This window comes from Lissotriton vulgaris, chromosome 2_2, assembly GCF_964263255.1.
Source record: "Lissotriton vulgaris chromosome 2_2, aLisVul1.2, whole genome shotgun sequence".
Lineage (NCBI taxonomy): Eukaryota > Metazoa > Chordata > Amphibia > Caudata > Salamandridae > Lissotriton > Lissotriton vulgaris.
In genome coordinates, this window is record NC_141688.1 from 194,943,603 (window position 1) to 194,968,612 (window position 25,010).

Here is a 25,010-nt window from a genome sequence, read left to right on the forward strand (position 1 = left end):
TAGAAACACATTTCTATACATTATCATATTCCAAAAAGGCTCACTTTACATTGTACCAACCACACAAGTTAATTATTAGGATGTTCCAAATTCGTGCTCCACAAGCCGGACAAACCCATAATTGAAAGCACAATGCATGTAACGAAGGAACATAAAAAGGAAACAATGATAGATAATGAGCAAGATAAGGCATGTGTAGAAAAGCTAAATACTAACGATGTCCTGAACTTTGACTTGCAATCTCAGATAGCAATCAACCAAGGAAATTGGCCTTGCAAAGGGTCAGTTTCAGATAAAGAGGTCAGTTCCTTACAATGCACCTTGGAGTCAAGAAAAGCATTAACAACTAAGCCCATGCAACTACGTTCATCTAGTTACCTCCATGGGCCTACGTGATGGCAACACCAAAATGGAGGCACGAACAAAATCTCTGAATACGTAATGAACTCGCTAGTTAACATGACGAATACACTCAATATTAGCCGTACTTGCTAAATACGGTACAACATCACCAAAATCGTGACGGAACCATAACATAACAGGACAAGGCAGATTTTACAGAACCTCAAGATTTGCTTGGCAGTGAGAACCGGTGGGGGAAAATGATCAGCAGGTTACCGAGAAGTGGAGCAGGAAGCAGTCTAGTTATGTGAGCGAAGGTGCGCCTCTAGTATGCATAAAATCACTTTCTGTCAAATGCTGTGATCGAGCTATCTGAGGGCTGCTTCATGTTTCTATGTGTGTTGTGTATTTTTTTTTTTTATATTTTCTCTTGATGTTTTCTCTCTTTATGTATATGAATTCTCTCACTCTGCCCCTCTACATTGTATGACACTGTGTATATTTCTTCCCTCTCTTGGCCTCAAACTCAGTGTGTCTCACCACTTTCTGTCCATCCCTCCCCTTCTCCCCTTCTCCCCCTCTTCCCCTTCTCCCCCTCTTCCCCTTCCCCCTTCTCCCTTAACTGGAGTGGCATGGGGAGCAAAAGAAGGATGGATTAAACCCAGATCTGTAACTGAGGGTGAATGGTCGAAAAGTTACAGCCCTCCGTCCAACATCTTGTTGTTTGCTACGTTCACCCTAAGTGGCCAATGGTATGCGAAGATGTGGGTCTCTTGCTCCCTGTGCCACTGGATTCAAGGTAGTCTGACTGATGAGGGGTGATACCCTGAAACCAGTCCCAGGATGCTTGTTGCCAGTCCAGGGAGAACCTGGCCTGGCAGCTCAGGCTGGACTGTTCCTATGAGGTTCACGGTCAAGACTGATTTCCATATGGCTATGTCCAGGCTGGGGTAGCTTAGTGAGCAAAAGAACGATGGATTAAATCCAGATCTGTGACTGGGGTTGAGTGGTTGAAACGTATCAGCCCTCCGACCATCATCTTCTTGGGTTTGCTATAAAGAGTGGACATTGTACAAAGAGCTGCAAGGGTGTCTATACACGTTGCAGGGGCTGTAGATGAGCAACATATTTACAAAAGGCACCATCCCGGTTTTGGTAGGTAGGATAAGGCCTGTTCCTGACAGACAAGCCAACAAACCCGTTTAAACATTTCACATGGGCATTGCTTGTTCCTTCTCATACGCTGATAGACAATCGAGTATAAACATTACACGTGGACACTGCTAAGCTCTAGACGGGCAAAGAGCAGGTAGGTCAAAACCAGGTGTGTAAAAAGACTCGATCAAACAAGTCTGTGCTGACTTGAAACAAATAGAAAAATACCAAAGTGCAAGATTCAACATCTTGGGTAGAGGGGCGGGGGGATACAAAAGTGAAGGACCGATGTTCAGATTGATACAGTAAAAATGTATTTTACATTACAGGTGTGTTGGATATCCCATCTGCTTTATTACAAGTGTTAGATATTACAAGTATGTTAGCTATCTGATCTGCCTTCGTATACAATACACTTGTAGTATGATGGACGAGATATCTGCCATCTTTGTGCCCTAGTAATCCGTCTGCCAAACTGTAAATTGTGCCGTCAGTACGGAGACAATATTATGGAAACAATACTGTTTATAATTCCTTGCTGGGGTCGACAAGAGAAATCAAAATAACTTTAGAAAATTTGAAATGAATCGTTAATAAAGCAATAATATGTATATATTAGAAAGAAAACGGCTGTCCATACTTTCTTTGTGCTTCAGTGTTAAGTCGCTGAGACCTTCCTAAGGCTGCTGTTAAAGGGCATGAGATTTTTTTAGGAACCAGAAAATTGCAATTTTCCGACTCCTATGTGCATTGCAGATCAGTTTTGTCTGCTTGGGCCTAGAGCAGGAAGTTGTTTGAAGGGTGGCGAGGGAATGGCTTGTGTGGTGTTATGGATAGGATAGATTGAGTGGGGCAGGCTGAGAATGTAAAGAGATTAACCCAACTTGCGCCCAATAAAACCAGATCCGGCTGATTGGTCAGTCAGCTATTCCTTCCCAACAGAGACACACTCCCCGAAGCCCATGGGCTTGGAAAATCACTCTAGTATTGGAACATTGCTGTTTCTGCTGATTGCCATTTGGGCCTAGGAATGATGAAATTCAAATCGGCCCCTCTAGATTCAAACCTGCAGATATCTGGCGTTCACAGCCTATGTTACACTCTGCTTCCTGCTGATAGCTGCATTTTGTAAATTGTTATCGTCCTTGTACCTGTCACCGATTAATACATGTTCGCTTACTTTGGTAGTTCACTTGTCAACGTGAAGCCTCTCTCTGCCCTGGTCACGCTTGTAACAGTTTGCAGCACACTGGCCTTTGTTTGTGTTCAGCCTCACAAGGATGAAAGGCAGAGATGTCCACCAGGATTAGAACCTGAGATATTCAGATTACACAGATTTATACTTTGGGGGAAGTAACCAAATGAGTTGACTCAAAGCTGCCTGGAACTGGGCCAGTGGGGAGTATACTAAGGGAATAAATATACGCGATGCAAAGGATATAATAATCGTTTCTACACGTATTTTATCAGTCTACGCACGGTATTAAAAGTAGCCATCTACATACACATGATTATTATGAAATTAATCGAATGTTCTTTCTTGAACTTACTGATAGGATGCAATATTTCCATTTCTTTTTTTAAACATTATTTAAACATTATTTTAAACATTTTCAGACACTGCTTGTAGATGGGAATGGCCTCTGCTAGAAAGAAAATAAGAAGAAAAAAATTACTTTTTAGGAATTAAAGAGCATTTGTCATTTCACTATTTATCAATCTGTAGGCAACTTGGACTGGGAGCCTGCAACCTACTTAAGTCAAGCCTAGTGTTGCGCGCATGCTATGCTCTATGGGAGGCTTCTTGTAAGTACTCAAACCTTTTCGTGTGGGTCTGACTCCTCCCACATATCGGATGGGCCTTTGCGTGTGTCTTTCACTAATGGAAGCACGCAAATGGGTGCATGTTTCACCTCTTTTTGTAATGTAAACTCCCACAGCGTTTTGCTCTCGGGTGCGAGCAGCGGCACGCAGGGCGGCAGCTGCATTCCTGTACCCGCTCCACCACTCCTTTTGAGCTGCTTGTTTTCATTATCATTATTGGCCTGCGCTGCCTGTTTGCGCCCCCAAACCCCCATTCTTCTTTGTTTGTTATTTGTAGAGCGGTCTGAGTCTCCGCTTCAGCTCCACATCCTGTGATCCTGGGTCAATCACTTAATTTCCTTCAAAAAATGAACGTGACTGTGTGTAATGGAACTAGAACTTATGAAAAACATTCGGATACCGTTGGGTAGAGCTAGCGCTATATAAAAACTACAAAAACAAATAAATACATGCAAGCGCATTGTGATTCAAGATAAAACTTTTGAAAGCCAAAACATAGCTTTATTGTAGATTTTCATAGCGCTTACTGCCCCTGATGAGGCGCTGAAATGTAACTGATCGAAAAGCTCCGCCCCCCCCATTTTTTAAACTACTTTATTGAGAAGTTGGCAAGAAATTACAGGACATCCGCAAAACATTTACAATAAAGTGATTCTCCTCAAAACGAGCGGGTGACAGTCCTGTGCATCTTATAGGTCCATTGTTGGCTCGTAAGTAGAACGTGATGTCCGTAGAAGTCAGCTGCCCCAGCCCACCAGGACATATACCACCAACATGCACACTAGCAAAACAAACTACACATGTACATCCCACCAGCACACATCATATTACAACTCACCACTACATTCCACACCCTGCCACTGCCCTTACGCCACTACACCAAGCACAACTCGCACACAAACTTTACAGCAATAAACACAGCAGCTACATTGCACTACAAGATACCTTAAAAACATTGCCAATATCTCTGACTAAAGGCGAGACCTATTGGCTATGCCAATGCTTGTTTTAGTGAGTGTATGAGGGCCTAATTTGTGCAAGAGAGCAGTTACTATCCCTTCTGACTTCAAGCCTATCCTGTGCCCTGAAACTGGCTCACCTCCATGGTGTTAATGGGTAAAGTATTAGGCAGAGCCTGTGAAGATGCGGGGCCTTGTGAACATGAGGCAAAAACGAACCTACATAAGCTCGATTTACAGTTCTCAATGGCCTTGGATGGGACAGGGCTCTAACATGGGTGTTCCAGCGCCTACCCTTAAGAACCAATGTGCTTCTGGACATGGCAACCCTCTGCCCCTGGCCTCTGAAATTAGTGCCCCAGCTCCGAAAACCAATATCCCCCCACATTCAGACCACAGCACAAAATACTGTGCCGACAAGTGCCGGGATAGGGTCTTGGGAACCAAAGCAGCACTGGGGACATGCTTAAACCAGTGTCTCCCCCTCCCCCTCCCCCTCCCCCTCTCCCTTTTGCTGCTTTCCCTTTCTTTCACTCTCTTGATTTATACTTTCTCCCTATCTCACCCCTTTTTGTCAATTTTACCGCCTCCTATACCATGCCTTCTGCAGTTAGCAGGGTCTGATGAAATTGACAGAAGCAACAGGACTGCACCTGAGCTACAGTCCACCGGGGAAATGCCCGGGAATAAAAGGCCTGTCCGACCCTGGTGCCAAACTACTGAACTAACCTATCCCCTAATTCCATCACCAGTCTTCTCCTTGCTTCTGACACGCACAATCTCCCGGTGCCAGAGGTTCCCTCCTGCCTCCGCAGGCTCTTACAGCTGAAAGGAAGCCTTGGAAGGGCTCCAGGTCTGGCGCTGCTGTGGCAATACCTGCAAAGATAGGCATTTACAACTGCTGTTAGTGCATTGAAAACACAACTTTTGCCTCTGCAGATACTTGACGAAAACGAGAGTGTCTTGTGTTGCTTTTATAGTTCTGTCAGTTGCAGTCTCCTACTTGGTTGTCTGAAGTAGTGTTTTTCACCAGAGCCCATATAGGCCCGAAAAATAAGCAGTCACAACATTTAAGACCACTCACTACTTATTTATCTTATTTGCTGCATAATTGCATTGCTTGTCTCCTATAGGCGTTATTACAGTCTTTATTATATTGTGTTTGTTTGGGGTGCTCATTCACTAACTAGTAGAGCATTTGTTTTTTTATAAACCATAGGTCTCAAGCCCTCTGTCTAAATATGTTTTTTCCTCCTCCCTTTAGTATCGATCCATAAACCACCGCGTTGATGCAAACTCCCTGCGGCTGTACAGATGGTACTACTCCAGCATTTACCAGTGGTGAGTAACTGTGCTTTACTGCTGTAGCTTACATCTATTTCCATATGAATGCTTGTTGGTCATATAGAACTAAAGTGGTCTCCTTGGGTGGGTCGGTCCAGAATGAGCAGACCAGAGTGTAGTAATGCAGACTACACTGGAAGTAGGTTCAAGTAGATTTATTCACAAGAAGAACAGCTTGACAACCACAGGTAGCAGGACATGTCTTCATACCCTCAGCCAGGCAGTAACTGTCACAGTCAAGGGAAAACACTCTAAAACCCACAGACCATTCTAAATGACATAAAGAGATTCCAGATGACAGTCATGGAATACCACACATCTCCCCCCCCCCTTAATAAAAAAACAAAAAAAACAACAAAAAAAACTAAAACCCCAAGGGAAACAAAGTAACAATAAAAAATTAACTTCTGATGTAATCTTTAAACTTTGAAGGAACACATTTCACAAGCTCACTGCGTCTTAAAGGAACTTCTTCACACTCTACATTTGATTGATTGTCTATATCGACAGTTGGAACAGGTGGAACATTAGGATTAATTACAACATGAGAATTATTTACAGATTCATTTTTTAAATGATCAAAAGCTTCATGCATACCAGAAAAACCAGTTGAATTATGGTCTGAAATGAGTTTTTCAGGAAAAGAAGCTTTTTGAGAAGGGAAAGGAACAGAAGATTTACAGAGGGAAATCCTACGCAAATTCCAGATTTTGCCACCTTGCTAAAAATTTCAATAACTTTGACAGGATCAGACCATCTAGAAACTTTCTTGTGAAACAAACCACCCATTCTTACACGAACTAGATCACTTATTTTTATACTGCAATTATTGTACTTCCTTTTTTCGGAATGCTGGGTCATTTTCTCCTGGCAATTTCCAATTTTATCCCTCAACTCTTTAAAATCTATTTCATATGGAGTATTACCTCTTAACCACCATGGCAAAAGTCGAGAACCTGGTTTCCTACCTCGTAACAACTCAAAAGGAGACAGACCAGTCACTGAATTGGGAGACAACCGATAGGTTAATAAAGTTGCTTGAAGAGCTTTCTTCCACTTCAACCCACTTTTTACAGCTAATTGGCAAGATTCTTTTATGACTCTGTTGAACCTTTCAACTTGGCCGTTGGCCTGTGGAAATTAATTTGAGGTTCTTTTATGAGTAATACCACAATTTCTAAGAAAATCCTCAAATTCGTTGCTAATTAACTGTGGACCATTGTCTGAAACCAATTCTTCCGGTAAGCCTTCCTTAGCAAAAATCTCATCAAGAAAATTAATTACATGCTCTGAAGAAGTTTTCTCAACAATTTTCAATTCGGGCCATTTTGAGAAGTAGTCAATAAGAACTAGTGCAAACATTTCTTTACCAGATTGGTAACTGAAAGTTCCAATAATATCAATACCTAGCCTTCGCCAAGGACCATTGGCATACTCGATGGGAGTAGTGTCAACAGAAACACTCTTCACTGATTTGTCACTCAAAGAACATGAAGAACAATTTCTGACCCAACGGTCCACCATAGCATCAACACCAGGCCACCAGTAGTGTTCCCTGATCCTTCTTTTGGTGGTGGACATGCCCATGTGCCCTTCATGTGCTATTTTGCAAATAGTTTCTCTCAGTTTCATGGGGGGAATAATTTTTATGTAAATGTAAATGTATTGGCATTTATATAGCGCACTACTTACCCGTAGGGTCCCAAGGCGCTTCGACCGCTGCGAAACCCTTCCAGGCTTCCCTGATAGATGGTCCCTTAATGGGTATCTCCAGGGTGAGACCAGGCATCCCCGGCGGTCTGGTGGGCCGTTAGTGAGGATGAGGCAAGCTAATGCCCAGAGTTGCCGAGTGTGATCGCTGATCAGAGTGGGCAACGAGGCAAGAGAATTATCGAGTCCGCTGACCCTGGTCCAGAAACCTGCCGCGGCCGTCCTCTGCTCTCGGGTCTGCCGCCTCTAACCAGTGAGCCACACTACCTCACTTTATCAGATCTAACAATGATGTCCTGACATAGCATTAAATCGCCCTTAACTTTAAAGAATGACCCCAAATCACCAGAAAGCTTCCTTTCTTCAGGCCAGCCTCTAATCAAGAACTGTTTAACTTGATTCAAAGTAACATCTTTCTCCATGGCTTCTAACCAATCTTTCTCTGAAAGAACAAAAGAACTCTCTTGGTCTGGGATTATGTTCACATCTGCAAATGAGTATACAACATCACAATCAACACTATCTCCTACATCTACACTTGCGGGAAAACGTGACATGCAATCTGCGTCAACATTCAAACGTCCAGGGACATACACTACTTCACAACGATATTCTTGTAATTTGGCTGCAAGTCTCGCTAGACGAGCAGTAAGAACTCTTCCACCACCAGCAGCTAACATAGCGATCAGAGGTTTATGATCGGTTCTCAAAGAGAATTTTGTCCCTCATAAAAATTGTCTGAAGTGCTGAGAGGCCCAAGTACAAGCAAGCAATTCCCTCTCAATGGTTGAGTAGTTCTTTTCAGCATCACGTAGCGCTCGAGAAGCATACGATACAACAAATTCACCAGATTTATCCTTTTGCATCAAAACAGCACCTAAGCCAACATTACTTGCGTCAACATAGACAATACACTCCTTACCCACTGAGTAAGGTTTCAAAAATGGTGCTTCAACAATTTTCCGTTTCAACATTTCAAAGGATTTCTCTTGTTCTTTGCCCCACTCAAACTTTGCATTTTTTTTTAGCAGGATTCTCAAAGGATGCACAATATCAGAGTAGTTCTATACAAATTTACCGTAAAATTCAGTAAAACCTAAAAAAGAAAGCAGTTGTTCTTTAGAATTAGGGGAAGATGCATTGACAATATTATGGACATGGTTAACTTTGGGTTTGATGCCATACTTTGAAATTTCATGTCCAAGATACTCAATCTTATCTTGTCTAAATTTGCATTTGTTAAATTTCAGTGTAAGACCCTTAGCTCGAACCTTATCCAGGACACAAATTAAATTCTCATCATGTTCAATGTAATCTTTTCCAAAAATTAAAATGTCATCCTGAAAAGCTATGGCTCCTTTACATTCTGACAATAATTCCTTCATAAGACGCTGGAAGACGGAGGCTGCACTCGCCAATCCAAAAGGCATGCGTAGATATTGAAACATACCCTCCGGAGTGACAAAAGCAGTTAATTTCCTTGAGTCTTCATGCAATTCCACTTGGTGGTAAGCGCTAGCTAAGTCCATTGAGGAAAATACGGTAGCACCTGATAATGCAGCAATTAGCTCATGTATGTTTGGCAAAGGATGTTTGTCTATTCATATTTCCTTATTAAGACTGCGAAGATCCGCACATAAACGAAGCTCGCCTGAGCTCTTAAGTGAAATCACAATGGGCGAAACCCAAGGGGAGGATTCTATTGGCTCAATTATGTTTCTTTTCGCTAGATCGTCCAGTATTTCTTTTAATTTGGGTCTATACGCCAAAGGAACATTTCTTACCCTATGCCTGACAGGAACAGCATTATCATTTAAAATAATTTTGTGTTTGAAATTAATGTATTTCCCCAATTTGTCGTTAAAAATCTCAGAAAATTTCTCGAGTACACTTTTAGTGAAACCATTACTAGATGCATCTAAGGTTAAGTTAACCAAGGAATCAGTAATAGGCTTTGCAAAACGGGGCTCATCAACATAGACTGGTGGAGTTGCATTAGGATCTAATTTGATTCCTAACTCGCGTTGATGAGGCCAACCAAGGATGGACACCCCCTTGGTAGCAACATAAACTTTTGCTCTAATATCCCAGTTCTTGAAAGATAATTTGGCCCAGAAAAAACCCTCTAAGGCAATCTTTCGTCCCGTGTAACCACCCGGATATATATCAGGGCTCAAAAGTTCTCTTTGATGCCATAGTTGTTCAAAGATATTCTTACCAATAATGGTGTACCATGCACAAGAATCAACTAAAATTTCAATAGGTTTGTCATCAAAGAGAATTGTACAAGAAGGGAAATTCCTTTCAAAACTTTCATCAACAGATAGTATGCAATTCAGACTATTAAGAACTTCCTCTTCTTCAGGGGAAATGTAATTAATTCTTTGACCGGACCTGCACACATTACCAAAATGCCCTTTCTTCTTGCATTTGATACAAACTTTATCCCAAGCAGGACAACCTTTGTAATTTCCAACATGGTTGGAACTACCACACCTATAACAGAGTATAGTACTTTTTTTTAACAAAGCCCTTATTATCATTAGCATTTCTTACATATTCTTTTTTAATATTGGATTTGGTGTTGAAGGTACTTGGAACGGAACTAGTTTTATTTTTAACAATGGCTACTTCAACTTCAGGGACATTTGCTTTTATATTTTTCCCCCTGATTTCATATACAAAAAATTCTGAATGTTCTATACCCGTGGCTATATTAACTACTGCAGCCAATGTAGTCTCAGTCCCTAACCAAAGTCTTTCTTAGATCTTTTTACTCTTTGTCTTCATCATAATTTGTCCCTAAGAACTTGCTCATATGATATGGTTTCAAAGGAGCAAGTGCAAGCAAGTGAGCGAAGTGCAGCAACATAATCCTCAATTGTTTCTTCAGATTTCTGTTCGCAAGAATAGAATTTGAACCTTTCCATCACTGTATTTATCCTCCTACCAAAACGAATTTTCATTTGTTTAGAAGCTTTGTTAAATACATCCATGTCACCTGCATCCTCCAAAGGTGGTAGGTTGTCAAATTCTTTTATCCCTGCGCCACCAAGACAATGTCTTAAAAGGGCAAGTTTTCTTTTAGGCGAACAATCATCTTTTTCTAAAACATCGACATATGCAATAAACATGGGGAACCAAAGGTCCCATTCAATAGGAGGATCACCTGCAACCTGAAGGAAGTGAGGTGGTGCTGCGATATTAGACATCCTAAAAATAAAACTTTAATGTTAGTACACAATTTACGATTTTTGGAACAGTGTAAGTGAATAAGTTTTAAAGTTTAAAATTATTATTTTTTTTTTTTTTTAAAAAGGTGTGCAAATCACCGTGGAAATTTGCAGCGATATTCCAAAGAGGTGTGCAAATCACCGTGGGAAAGTAGAGGAAAGCGTTTAAGTAGATATGAAGTTGAAAGTGTTTAATTCAAATGTTCGCGTTAAATCCTCGAAGGAAAACAACGTTGTTGCTTAGGAACGCGAAGCTATTGCTTCAAACTGCATCAAGATGGCCGCCGTGAGCGTGTAGTTATGCGCGATGACGCTCGTGTCCCAGGATGCACTGCAAATGATCGGCAGTGTAAACTAACTTGGAGTGCTCGAGATAGAAGCTCGAGGTGAGTTCCTTGATATGTTTACTTCCAAAACGAGTGATGGTTCAAAAGCGCAAACCAAAGTATTTTTAATTATTAAATGTGAAAACCGCTCAATGCATGCGGCCGAGGAGTAGAAATTAGATGATGAAGCAGTAGATGCTTAAAATAGAGGTGAAAATCCAGAAGAAACTTAAATAGGCTCACTTACGTTTTCAGAAGAAATGTCAATGTCCGAAAATTTCTTTAGAAAGTTCACTGGAATATAGTTGAGGTTTCTCACCGCAAATGAGGTTTCTTTAAGTTGGCAAAAGTAAATTTTGCATAAAATTGAAGACCAGGAGAAATAAGTGAACGCTGTCTTCATAAATCCACTGCTCCCAACGTCGCCAGTAATTGTGTAGTAATGCAGACTACACTGGAAGTAGGTTCAAGTAGATTTATTCACATTAAGAACAGCTTGACAACCACAGGTAGCAGGACATGTCTTCATACCCTCAGCCAGGCAGTAACTGTCACAGTCAGGGGAAAACACTCTAAGACCCACAGACCATTCTAAATGACATAAAGAGATTCCAGATGACAGAGTCATGGAATACCACACAGAGCTCTCTGATTGGCTGGAAATTCAGGAGGGTTCTCTCGTTTATTTTTGCCTACAAAGTGTACGCTACATTGCTTGTAGGCGCTCTTGCGGAGGGTCTATGCTCTGTTTCAGCGGGTTGCCAAGTGCTCACCCATGAGCAGACTGAGGGGGTATTTGTAGATGTGGTGTCAGGTCTTCAGTGTTACCCATCATACATGTGGCTTATTTTCCTGCTCTTGGACATGATTCATCAGGCAGTAGTTCTGTTGCCTTCGTTGCAGGAGTCTCTCTTGTTCGTAGCTGGTGCTCACGGGTTCTTCATGGACATCCCTTGGTACCAGGCCTAGATGCTCAGCTTCCTGGATCCTCAATCTCTGTTTGCGGGGATGGCTCTTTTATTACGCAACGAGTCGCTGTGCTGATAGAACAGGCTTTTAATTTTGACCTGAATTTCATGAGGTTTTGGGTGTAGGGTGTAGACCTGGGCAGAGCTGAGGAGGTAATCTGGTTTTTGGCCTGTGTGAGGAAGTAATCACCCACTAAGAGATACATTTGCCATCCATCCCATTTTCCATTTGTCCCTTATGTCGGTCCTCATCCTGGCCAGCGGATCCCTGGTCATTCTCTGGACTTGCGTGGACACTTTGTGCAGAACATCCCCTGTGTGGAGTGGATGTCCCTCCTCGGTTGCAATAAGCCAGTTACCCTGCAGCATCTCTGCTTGCTTCCAAGGGTCGGAGTCTCCAACCAGCCCAAGGCATGCTGGGAGCCCGGTCCTGCTGGATCACTCGCCACCCGCCACATTTGGACTTGACATCAGAGAAGAGCGAATAGGAGGCCTTAGGCACAAAATTGTGGTAGTTCAAAGTAAAGAGGTCTCGATTTCAAAATGTATATCAAAGTTAAACATTTCATTAAAAAGCAGCTGAGGACATTCTAAACTCTGTAGTTTGTTGTGCAGGGGCAAGCATCTGGTTGTGTGAGTGGAGCACGTGACTTGCCTGGGTATGTGGTTGTTGACTTGTGTGGCTGGTTCGAAGGCAGTGTTCATGCCCTGGCATTTGAGCATCTCTTGATCTAGTTGAGGTCTTTTGCATTCTTCGAGGCATTCTCAGGAGGGGACGATTGACATGCTGCCTAACCAGAAATTGAAGCTCCTCATGACCAGGAAGTCTGGTGAATAAATACTTGGGGCATTATTTTGGGCTGCGCCAGGCAGATGGCTGCAAGTCATGCACCGGTAAATATTGCACCCTCCTTCCTGGGGCATTGTTAACCACGCACGATGCAATCCGACACGGCAGGTGGAGTTTATTAGTTGCAGTAACTCGCACCTATTAAGAGTTATACCTTAAAAGTGTGGCATAACATCCTGCCTTTGGTATTTTATGCACAAAAACCCAAATGTGCTTGCATTTATGGGGCATTTTCCCTCTGTAAAAGTGAGGTCCTGGTGCTGTTCGTTAGAACCGGCACCATTATGTTGAAATAGTGAGATGTTTTTCTCATTTACTTTTGTAGGTATTATCCATGTGTTAGCGCAGTTTACGGTAGGTGAGGATTGGTGGCTGTCCATCTTTTGAGTACCATCGATGTGTACTCCTGTGCGCTCTGGGTAACCCTGAACCTGTCAGGGGTACTGGAGGCCCGACCTGCATCCTGAGATCATGGCCTGTATTCTGAAGTTCTTGTTGTGTTTTAAGCTGTGGAGTGTCTGCCCAAGGACCTTTCTGGCTATAACCGGCCTGGGCTGCCCATACATGCGTCCACCACACCTTGTAGCATGGTCAGCTCCCTCTCCCCTCCCCCTTCACACGAGTGAGGAGGTCAGACCTTTTTTTTTTTTTTTTTTTACTTAAAAGCATCACAGGAGGTGTTTACTTTGCTCTCCAAGTTGTCATGACTACAGGATGATGCTATTGGGTCAGTGAATGCATGGTAGATCCTACTTTGGTGCTGCCTGTGTGTCCAGCTGGTGTTTGGAGGGAAAGAGAACATCTGGTCAGGCAGCTGGTGGTCTGACTCGCTAGGAGTGTGCCCTTCCCCCCACGACATCTGCTAAGAATCTTGGGGTGATGATAGACCCTGCCCTGGATATGGGCAGACCGGTTAGTAGAACCATCTCCACCTGTTGGGGCTTAATCCACACCCTGCGAAGAATCAGGAAATATCTCTCTCAGCAATCCAGAAAGCAAATAGCTGTCGCACTTATCGGCTCACGACTGGACTACTGTAATGCGCTGTATGCGGGGCTAAACAGGAGCCTGCTGCAGCGCTTGCAGGTAGTCCAGAATGCTGCAGCCAGATTTGTTCTGGATGTTCCCAGACGCTCCTCAGCCACGTTGGCCAGGAAAGCGCTGCATTGGCTACCGGTAGAGCACCGAGTACAGTTTAAAGTCCTATGCATGACCTATAGAGCCATTGCAAAGAACAGCGATACAGGAGTTGGTCCCATCATCTCCCATTACACTCCTGGAAGTGACTTGCGCTCCTCCAGGAAACTGCTCCTGACAGTCCCCCGCATACGAAGAGCCAAGTGGGGTGGCAGGGCTTTCTCCACCCTGGCCCCTAAATGGTGGAATGATCTCCCTCTGTATCTCAGGTCCCTACCCTCCCTACAGAAATTCCGAAGTGCCCTTAAAACTCTCCTCTTCCTGCAAGCCTATGTGTAAGGATGATGTTTCCATTCTTTAGATGTTATTGTTAGGCGCCTTGATACCTGCGGGTTATTGTTTTGCGCATTATAAATCTTTATCAAATCAAATCCAGCTAGCCCTGCCACCGCTTGGTTTGAGTGGACATTTCCTACCATCAGCGCTTTTGACTGGGACAGCAGAGCAGCTATCCAGCTATCGAGGCGCTTCGGACATAAAATGGGGCTATGGCCACAAAAAGCAGCAGATAAACTTATTTTCCAGCGTAGGAAACCCGAGCAGGCCTCTTTACTCACACCTGATCGGGCCTCTTTACTCACACCTGATCGGGCCTCTTTACTCACACCTGATCGGGCCTCTTTACTCGCACCTGATCGGGTCTCTTTGCTCGCACCTGATCGGGCCTCTCTACTTGCACCTGATCGGGTCTCTTTACTCGCACCTGATCGGGTCTCTTTACTCGCCTTTACTCGCACCTGATCGGGTCTCCTTACTCTGACGCCGCGTTCGCTGTCTGGCATTGAAGCCAAGGGCCTTCTATAAAAGCTTCATCTTCATTAACAAAGTGTCCTGACAGCCGGGGAGGTGTTGTCTTTCTAAACTTTTTCATAATATAACCCACTGAGATAGACTTGATGTAAATTGATAATGATCTTACTTTTAGGAAGGCAATGCAGCCCGCGGCTCAGATGTGCTTCACGGCCCTCAGATGCCCTGGCCTTCTTTCTCGTCTCGCCGTTTCTTTAGTGCCAAGAAACCTACATAGTAGTATTACGTGCTGTATAAGTATCAGAAAAAAATCTTCTAAAGACCTTCCCCGTTTAATAGAAGTAACATAAAAAGACCGCTGTGTTTTTTGGATGAAACAAGTAAGGCCTCAATGATCCGGTTTGTTCGGAATCGGGCTAATCGCCAGAATCCGACTGGAGCCAGGGATGGACGACGCGCTGCGCTTCGAGAAGCCATGGACGTATTTGTAGAAGTTCCCTCTGGCCAAACTGTGGTTTTAGTGTAACTAGCCGTGTGAGGAGCTACAGAGAACAGTTTAATTTTAACCCACCGTTCAATGATGTGGGAAACAGCCCAGAATGCATTTTTCATGCCTCACAATCCTTTCATAGATTGAAAGGATTTTGAAGCACGAACAATGCATTAAAAAAATATTTAAGCTGTAGAAGTCTGACTATCTATCCCAGGGGTGTCTTTCCCTGGCTGACCGTCAGTATCCAAGAAAAAGATATGTTCGATGTTCAGGTTAACAATCGAGTAGGTGGGGGGGCGCTAGAGGGCGCACAACGGAATGGCTGCCTCTTGAGACAGCTCCGCCGGCCAGGATGTAATATTGGCTAATAACGAAAGGCGAGTGCCCCATAACACACCATCGGCAAATAACGGAATCGGAACGTTGCAGGAAGAACAGGATGAGGCTAAAGTGAGAGGTAGATAGCCGGATGAGAAGTAATAAGCCCTGGAGACCTGCGGTGTTGGGATGCAACTCGGCCCAAGATGGCGGATTGGTGTAGCGAATACTACACGAAACACGGAGGCTGCGGCATATGGGCGGTAGGATTGCAGCGTGGCTACCGGCGCAATTGCGGAGACATTCAGAGGCATCCAACAGGGTCTGAATGACCGGATTAGCAGTGTAAGGCAGATGACGTAAAAATCCCAGGCAGCGCCATCAGTAACAGTGCGAGGTGTAAGATGGCGGCGATTGGAAACCGCAGTGAGCAATACCCCCAGATTCGACGCGAAACGCCCAAAACGCCACAGCTCCGAGCCGAATGAGAAGAGCTGCACGAAGCAATAAAACGATACCATAACACTCCACACCAACGCGAATATATCCGCAAGATCAATTAGAAAGCCTCTGGACCGCAAGATGGCAGCGCCCATAGGGAGTTAGAGCGCGAAAACAAAAACGAAACACAAAACTGCCGACAGGAAGGTAATAGATGGAATTAGCAGGGAGAGGCGATAAAAGAGACAATAATACTGTTGAAGTCACACGAGAGAGCGCTCAAATAACAGCCTATCCCAGGTATTAGCTAGAATACATTGTCTACATACCGCAGTCAATACTACGGAGAGACGCTAGGAGAGAAGGCGAACGCGCATAACACAGAGCCCAAAGCGGGGAGAGTGGTGCAGACAGCATATTGCCCCAACCAGCGAGTACGGAACAGCAATAGCGAGGAGGCCACGACTCGACAGGAATTGGGCTGTGGGATGGCGGGACCTGACGGGGGCTGCTGCTAACCAGCTGACATACGACCAGTGGACAAAGGGCATTCATATTTGAGCAGGTGCCAGCTAATTGTAACCCTTTCGTGGGCTGGAAACGCCGATCTTCTGAGAGGCAGTGTGTGGTAGCAAAGCACATATCCTGAGCAAAAAGCCGCCCGCGACAGCCGGTACATCTGGGACCAGCGGCGTGAAACAACACCGGTAGACAGCGACCATAAACGGAAAAGCACAATACAGCGTGCAGTGAGAGCCAGTGGAGAAGAAACTATGGGCAAACCAGAGAAAGTCCAATCCAAGATGGCCTTTGACACCAGGAAGACGGCGAAAGCATCCAATGCTCCCTCGGACACTGAACTGGATAATGACAACGAGCCGAACAATGTAATGGAGCAAACACTAAAGGCTATCCAAAAAAGCCTGCAAGACGTCCACGGAAAATTATATTCCATCACACAGAGGGTCGATAATATGGCTGCAAAATTGGAGAAACATGGCCAGTGACTTGAAGAGGCAGAGACCCACCTCTCGACAGTGGAGGATGAATCCCGCACTAGCACACAAATGCTCAGAAATGGACAGAGTGCTAGAAGTCCTCAAAAACAAATCTGAGGAGTTGGAAGCGAGGTCCCGGTGCAATAACGTCCAAATCCCTGGCGTGCCAGAAACCAACACTGTCCAAATGGAATCATATGTGCAAGACCTGTTGAAAAACATCTTTGGGGCTGAGCACTTGTCTTCAGTATTTATTGTGGAATGTGCCCACAGAACACTAGCACCAAGACCAAAACTGGGGGCTCCACCGCAGCCAATAGTCACACGTCTTCTGAATTACAGAGATGCAGTCCTAAAGATGGCGAGGGAGAAGCAGACAATCGTACATCAGGGAAAGAAACTGCAATTTTACGATTAAACTCCAAATGGCTCGTAAAGAATTTGCACCGACGAAACAGAAACTAAGAGAGATGGGTGTTGAGTATGCAATGCTATACCCTGCCAGATTGAAAATAACAAAAGACGGAAAAACTGTGATATGCCAAACACCAAAAGAGGTGAACGACTACATCAAGAAGATAGGACAGCGGCGTCGTGAGCAACGCAGACAGGAGCAAAATCAAGAATCAGAGTAAAGCAGCAAAGATGTGTCCAACAAGTAGGAACCATACCAGATGCGACCGCAGCAGGTTGTGATCATCGTACACCGACCACTCTTAGGCCACAAACATGACACGAAGAAACCACTCGACAGGACGCCACACCAAACTTTCTAGGAGGCGGAAAAATCGCGGGCCTGACATGTACAGTAGCAGGGAACAGATTGGAAGCACGTTGGCGCCATTTTGCCTGGTAAGACATATGACCGGAAGAGTGGGTGACTAGCAGAGTGCACTGGATTGGTAGACCCAATCGCCCAGACTCGACTAGCAGAGGTGGCGTGATGTGGTACTGTATCTCCATAATACCCTCTGGACCAGGTAACAGTAACTGTAGGATACAATAGTGTGTTATAGAAGGGCGGAGGCAATCACGCAGGTAGTCTGACTGCTATGGCATTTCATAAAAATGAACATGTGATCCTGACTTGACCGCTCCTTCAAATGTCAGAAGCAGAGTGGTATTAAACAAATGATATTGGTGTAGATGGCACAAAAAACTCCTGCACGTGGGGTGAACAGAGATGGGCCGATATAGCCGTAATACTGCAAACCTGGCCACATCCACTATGCTGGATGAGGTTGTGTGACCCAGGTGGCCCCCCGCAACAGGGTGACCCCCTACCATGGTTTTGTCAAGTTCACAGTTGATAGTGGGTAATGTCTTTGGCATGATTGGGATGCTAAAGTGGGCGGGGGGAGGTGAGGAGGAGTTGGGACTGTTTGGTTCGAAATACTGCATTTGAGAAGCACTGCCTCAATCTGAACAGGGAATGTATTGAGATGCATAACACAGCAAATATATTGTATACACCCTGCCAGTAGTGAAGGATTGAACAGCATAAGATTAGAGAGTGTAGATGGCAGAGAATCAAATGTCGGATAAGCTAAGAATAATAACCTGGAACGTGCGAGGCCTGAAAAACCCCAAGGAAATTAGGCAAATACTGGCATATTTCACGAGATTACATATCGACATAGCCTTCCTACAGGAGACACATATTGATCCTCATGCACAGACAAATATAGGCAACAGATGGGCGGAATCGACATATGGGGCTGCATATTCCTCATACTGTAGAGGCGTCCTGATACTGTTAAGGAAAGGGTTAAACTAACTTCATAACGGAACACGTACACACTGATAGAGAAGGACGATATGTAGCCGTTACAGGCACCCTTAGAGGACAAAAAGTCAACCTACTGAATATATATGCACCAAACGTTGACGACCCAGCATTTTGCAATGCCATTTGGATGAAACTAAATGAACTCCCAGAGGTCCCGCTGGTATGGGGAGGGGACTTCAACGTAGCATTAAATGACGAAGTCGACAGATCACATACATCGGTGGAGACACATAAACAAGCATTAAAGAAACTCCATGACCTCTTGCTGGACAAGCAACTAGTGGACCTCTGGAGGAAGCTACACACACAACAGCGGCGCATGGTAGTTGGTCAAGAATAGATTATTGGCTGGGTTCCCCAGAAATGTTACAGTGGATGGTAGATGTGACCTATCTCCCCCGAACTCAGTCGGACCACAACCCGGTGATGTTGACCTTAGCACTGCCCAACTATATACCCCCTCCATTTAGCTGGAGATTCAATGGGAAACCTCTTACTAGACCCGATCTATAAAGAAACGATTAAAAAAGCCATAACAGAATACTTTGAGCTCAATGCACCCACCACAGATGACCCTGGGTTACTATGGGAAGCCTTTAAAGCTACCATAAGGGGTATATGCATCAGCACCAATGTGGGTATCTTGAAAGACCTACAGCAGTAACTAACGAAGGGGGAAGGGAAAATACGAGAACTGGAGAAGGAATTAGAGCGGACTTGAAATCCGGATATATTGGGCAAGATCAGAACTGAGATATCCAAATATCAAAAGCGTCAAGATGAGGAGCTTAACTATTTTCATAAGACGGGTAGCGAGAAGCTATGGTGAAGGTGGGAGGCCGGGTGCGATATTGGTAGCCAAAATAACTGCGCAGAGACCGCCACCAGTGGTGACAGCGGTGAGGGACGCAGAAGGTGAACTATGGCATGACGCGAAGGGGATATTGGAGGCATTTATGCATATATACGGGAAATTATACACAGCGAGTGAAACGGCGTCGGAGGCCGAAATAGCGACATACTGTGAAGATGTGGCTCTAGCTTGGTTGTCTGATGCGCAGAGGGAATACCTCTCCCTGCCGGTGACGGTGGAGGAGGTGACTGATGTCATACAATCACTACCTAATGGAAAAGCGCCCGGACCAGACGGGAATACAGGAGAGTTTTATAAAGCCTATGTGGACCAATTGGCTCCACATATCGTAGCTATGCTTGGAGATGCTCACGAGAAAAGGACATTACCGCCTTCGCTAAGGGAAGCTATGATACTAGCGTTTTTGAAACCGGACAAAGAGGCAGAGACATGCGAATCTTATAGACCACTGTCAATTATAAATGCCGACACAAAAATACTCTCTAAACTCTTGGCAGCTAGACTACAACGACTGATGACCAGACTGATCTTGCCCGACCAGTCGGGCTTTATACTGACCCGTTCCACATCTCATAACACCAGAACCTTATTTGCACTATCACACTACCTGACCCCTACTATCAAAGCTGCGGGAATCCTATTGGACACCGCGAAAGCTTTCGACACAATCGCATGGACCTATTTGCACGCAATTTTAGGCAGGATGGGCTTCCCACCGATGTACCTGCAGTGGGTGAAATTACTTAACACTGCGCCCATTGCACGCATTCGGGTTAACCAATATGTTTCAGAGCCAATTTTCATAGAGAGGGGCACCAGGCAGGGATGCCCATTGTCCTCCCTGCTATTCGCCATAGCGCTGGAAGAGCCCCTAGGTTGCAAGATACGACCGGGCCACCACTACTCCGCATTGCAGTTTCCCCAGAGACCACTCCACATATCGCTATATGCTGACGATATGCTATTGTACGTGCGGTATCTGAAAGAAAATATGAACCCATTATTGAGAGAATACGTTAAATTTGAACACCACTCAGGGCAAGAACAAATTGGGCTAAATCGACCATTATCCCGCTCACCGACGGCACTACTCCATTCCAAACTGAATACCCTTTAGACTGGCAATTAGACCCAGTTAGATACTTAGGGGTGTGGTTTCATAGGGATCCCGAAGTAGTGATCTGCACAAATTACGGAAGAGTGGTCGCAGGCCTAGAACAAAAAATCGACAGATGGATACAATTAACGCTATCACTGGCGGATAGAATAGCGATTGTGAAGATGGTAGTACTCCCAAAACTACTCTATCTATTTAATAATATACTGATCAAGCCCCCAATGGCAGTGTTTCGAACAATTACATCCATGATGCTAATACTAATCTGGGCGGGTAAAACTGCTAGGATCGACCTCCAAACGCTGACTTTACCGTTTGCAAGTGGGGGGTTTAAAGGTCCCTGACTTCCTGCTCTACTACCTGTGCGCACAGGCCCAATATGCTCATTTCTGGTACCACAAGGTCCCATTCCTTACACATGTTGCCATTGAAGAGGGAGATGCCCACCCCATTCCCCTAGACGCAATACTAACACACGACAGACCCCCATTGCATAAGCAAGATATTAACAACATAGACGCTACAAATGAAGTTTGGAAACTGATAGCTAAAAAGGTGAATAAGCTGCCAATCTACACCCCTGAACTGCCATTACATCATCCGAATATTTCGGTTACACAGGAGAAGGTGGGGATGGAACTCCTAAAGCAGGTGGGCATAGACACCATGGGGGATTTATACCAGGAAGGGGTGGCCAAAACTTTAGAAGACCTTGCATACGTACAGAACCAATCAATGCTCTTCAAATTCACGTTCTATAGACTACAAAAGGCACTTGAAGCACATTACCCGACTTAACTATCGGTAACCAAACGTACTATTGACCCTACAATTGATACTCACAACAACCGACCCTGGACACCTGGTGTCCAAGCTCTATATCTCACTGCAGACTGAATTGGGTGTCACAGCGCACAAGGCGCTCCAGAAGTGGAATAGCTGCTTAGACAACCCGCTCACGGAGGAAGAATGGTCCACAACAGGCACGATCACGGAACTACTGACACCAAATGGGAATCTGCGGTTGATGCACATTAAATGTTTACACCACACATACCACACACCTAAAAGATTACACAAATATGGCCTGAGAGCAGACTCTAGATGTCAAAGATGTGGGACCGAAAACGCTGATTTTATACATATGGCATGGTATTGTGAGGGGGTGGCGAAATTTTGGGAGTCAGTAACTGATCTGCTGAGCAATATGGTGAACATCCAGATTGATTGTATTATTCACACATGTTTACTGGGCCTGTTGCCGGGTGTCAAAGCACGCAGACGTACGTTTTGCGTAATAGCCCTCCTTTTGGCCAAAAGGAGAATTGCGATCTGCTGGGGAGGTAAAATGGCACCCAAAACCAAGCACTGGATCCAAGATATGGTTTATTGCAAAGACAATTTGAAACTGTTTGAGGAAGAATTACCACTACGAGCGAGACCGAAAGACTACTGGCATTATTTATTTGACTATTTAACTGGATTAGACGAACAGCAGTAATGTACACATGAAGTAATGTATACTGATTTGATGTGTGCTATACAAGATCGTACCCTATTGGATGTGGAGTGTTGTAGTGCAGTATTGTTGAAAGAGGTGTGACTACCTCAAGTTCGGACGTCAGGCATCCAGTAATGTATTTGAAATGCCAATAAAAACAATTTAAAAACAATCGAGTAGGTGAAAAAATTCCACCTATGTTCATTGTAGGTAATTGTGGTTTTTATAGGAGTGCATCGAAAAGCTTGTATATCTCTGGGTCTCCTGCACCCACACTGGACACCCTTTGGTCTTTCAATTTCTTTCTTTACAAAGGCCTGAAAAATAAAACAGACTCGAATGCTATAGGCTTTATCCAGCATAGGGCTGGATCAAATACCAGACTTTTCGGGTATCTGGATAAAATACATTTCCATAAAGTGGGTCTGAAGTGAGAAACGTATAGTTCAAAGATAAAGAGGTCCTGATAAAAAAAAAAAAAAAAAAAAAAACAACTTATGTGGAAATCTGGTATGCGGCCTTGGACCTACTTTGAACACAAAGGGTGCACAAATATGGGTAGATTATCGTAGAACTAACGAGCAACAGTAGTCTCCCCTCTTCTTTATCAGCCCACCTGTTGCACCGGTTCTCATTATGCGCTATCCTGGAAACAGACTGAATCTTGGTAATTTATCTTAAACCCTAATAGGAATTTGTTATAATTCTAAATTGTTACACGTGCAGTCACAATGGGCTCCAAGAAACCCTTCGTGGCTCTCCTGGCTTTGGAAATATTTCCTAGTTGTGCCCACGGTATGAGGCAGACATGGGTGACCGGTGAGTCACCATCGCAGGCCTGGCTCTCACCATCGCTGGTGTGCGCAAGAAAGGATGCGAGTTGTGGTTTGTGGGGAACGCCCGGTTCATGTGTTGCAAGAAGTCCCACTGTGTCATTTTCTCACAAGACCTGGAGGCCTCGGTCTGTGTAACCTCTAGTTAATATTGGTGACTAAACAAAAATGAACTTCCCCTTATCCAAGTAGCTAAAAGCAACCCAATGTACACAAACGATGCATCCTTGTTAGGGTGGGTCTACACACATGTCCAGACCATAAGCGCTCCGTCGTAGCAGCATCAGTGCTTGGGAAGGTGCACACTGATCCAAGGTGCATGCTAATGAGCGGGAAAAGAGGACCGAGCTGTGACGCTACCTATGACCCTTAAATGAATTAATGACGTGCAGAGACCATGTACTCTTGCCTTGACCAAGCTGCGTGGTCAGTTATGCTTGACGTGTACATGATCAAAGCTAGCATCGATCTCATGAGAACATGGCACGGATTGGCCACCATGGAGTCTCCGCTGTTTAAATGCTTTTTGTGGTTAAGGACTAACCATTTAAATGTACTTAAAAAAAATATGATTTTCCTTCAACTCTGCGCTGACCTACACTAACCAGCGTAATGAGTTGGTGGCAGAGGATTTTGAACAGCTGAGCGCCTTATGACTTGCAATTTTTTTTACATTTTTGTAGAAAATGTGGCTTGATAGCTATGTAAAGTAAACCACAGCATACATTTCCAAGTCGTCTAGGTTTGTTACAGGAGATCAGCCATAAACCAGGGCACCAGTCCTGCTGAGCTCACGTTTCTCCCTCCTCCATGAGAGGTGGGCGCCTGCTAGGTTGCTTCATGGCTCTGCCTACAGAAGCCCCCGGCTCAGTAGCCTATGCACTGGAGGGCGGAAGAGTCCATCTGCCTGAAGACTACCGCGTTTTTAGGTGGGGCCTGGCTGTCCCGGGCATGAATATTCACCAATGGCCCCCATGGGCTGGGACACAACCCCTGCCCTGAAGATTTGTATCTCCTCAACAAGACAAGAACGCCTACTTGCAACCATGATGGAGGCAGATCATTCTCCAATGTGATCTGCCAACAAAGCAGATACATGTTGTGGGCGGTCCTTTGTCAAAATGGCAAGATCCTTCACTGCTCTGTGTGAGCTCCTGGCCATGGATTCCATTTTTCCACTCCTAGTTTTTGATAAGACAATACTTAGCCTGCTGGGATTTCGAGGTCCTTCTCAGCAATAGAAGCGTTAAAGACACATTGCATGATGCAATGGATCAGGTATGAAGCCCTAACTGGTGCCTGGTGATACCTGTGGCGTAGGATCCGTTATCAGCAATGCTGGATTATAGTGGCAATATCGAAGGCCACGCCCTAATCTGGCATGACCAGTCGTCATGTTGTAGACCAATCTGGTAGTACTGTTGCTTTAGCAAGACCTTCACAATCAGCACTAAACATTGAAGTTTGCTTGCCCTTGTGTGGTGGTGTTTAGTGGTAGTTCTGATTTGGCCCTCTGAAGTGCAGTTCTCTGCATCCTTGGCTACCAGTAAATAATATTACTGTTGCATTGGTTGTTACCTCAGACAGGGTCGTCCGCTTGCTATATTTATCTAGTACTAATGTGCAAATACCTCGAGGGACAGAATGTTTCAGATACCCATGCATTTGCTTCATATACTAGAGATGGCCACTGTATTGCTAACCATTTCGGTGAGCATGGAGGGGGTGAGGAGGATGTCCCAAATGTATTTTGCCCTTGCAATTTCCCCATAGGAATATTGAACAGCGGTACAGCCTAAATGGCGGAACGGAATGACACAAAATTTGGCAGAAAGCTAGAGCTTTAACCAGAGCCATGCATTTTACAAGAAAATTATCATAAATCAGTACAGTAGTTTGGGGGAAATTAGGGTTCAAAATGTGTGTATACACAAATGCACTTACACTGACTCCGCAGCAAGCTCAAACCACATGTTCTGGTTGGTTGA

The 25,010-nt window shown here is 44.5% G+C and overlaps 1 protein-coding gene across 1 annotated transcript in view; it reads left to right on the plus strand.

The window, feature by feature from the left end:
- The window catches only part of TPCN2 (two pore segment channel 2), a 236,195-nt gene that overhangs the window by 49,699 nt on the left and 161,486 nt on the right, over positions 1 to 25,010 (plus strand). The window contains exon 3 of the mRNA XM_086959528.1: positions 5,545 to 5,621. Within this exon, the coding sequence (XP_086815654.1) occupies positions 5,545 to 5,621 (77 nt within the window). The remainder of the gene's footprint in view (positions 1 to 5,544; positions 5,622 to 25,010) is intronic.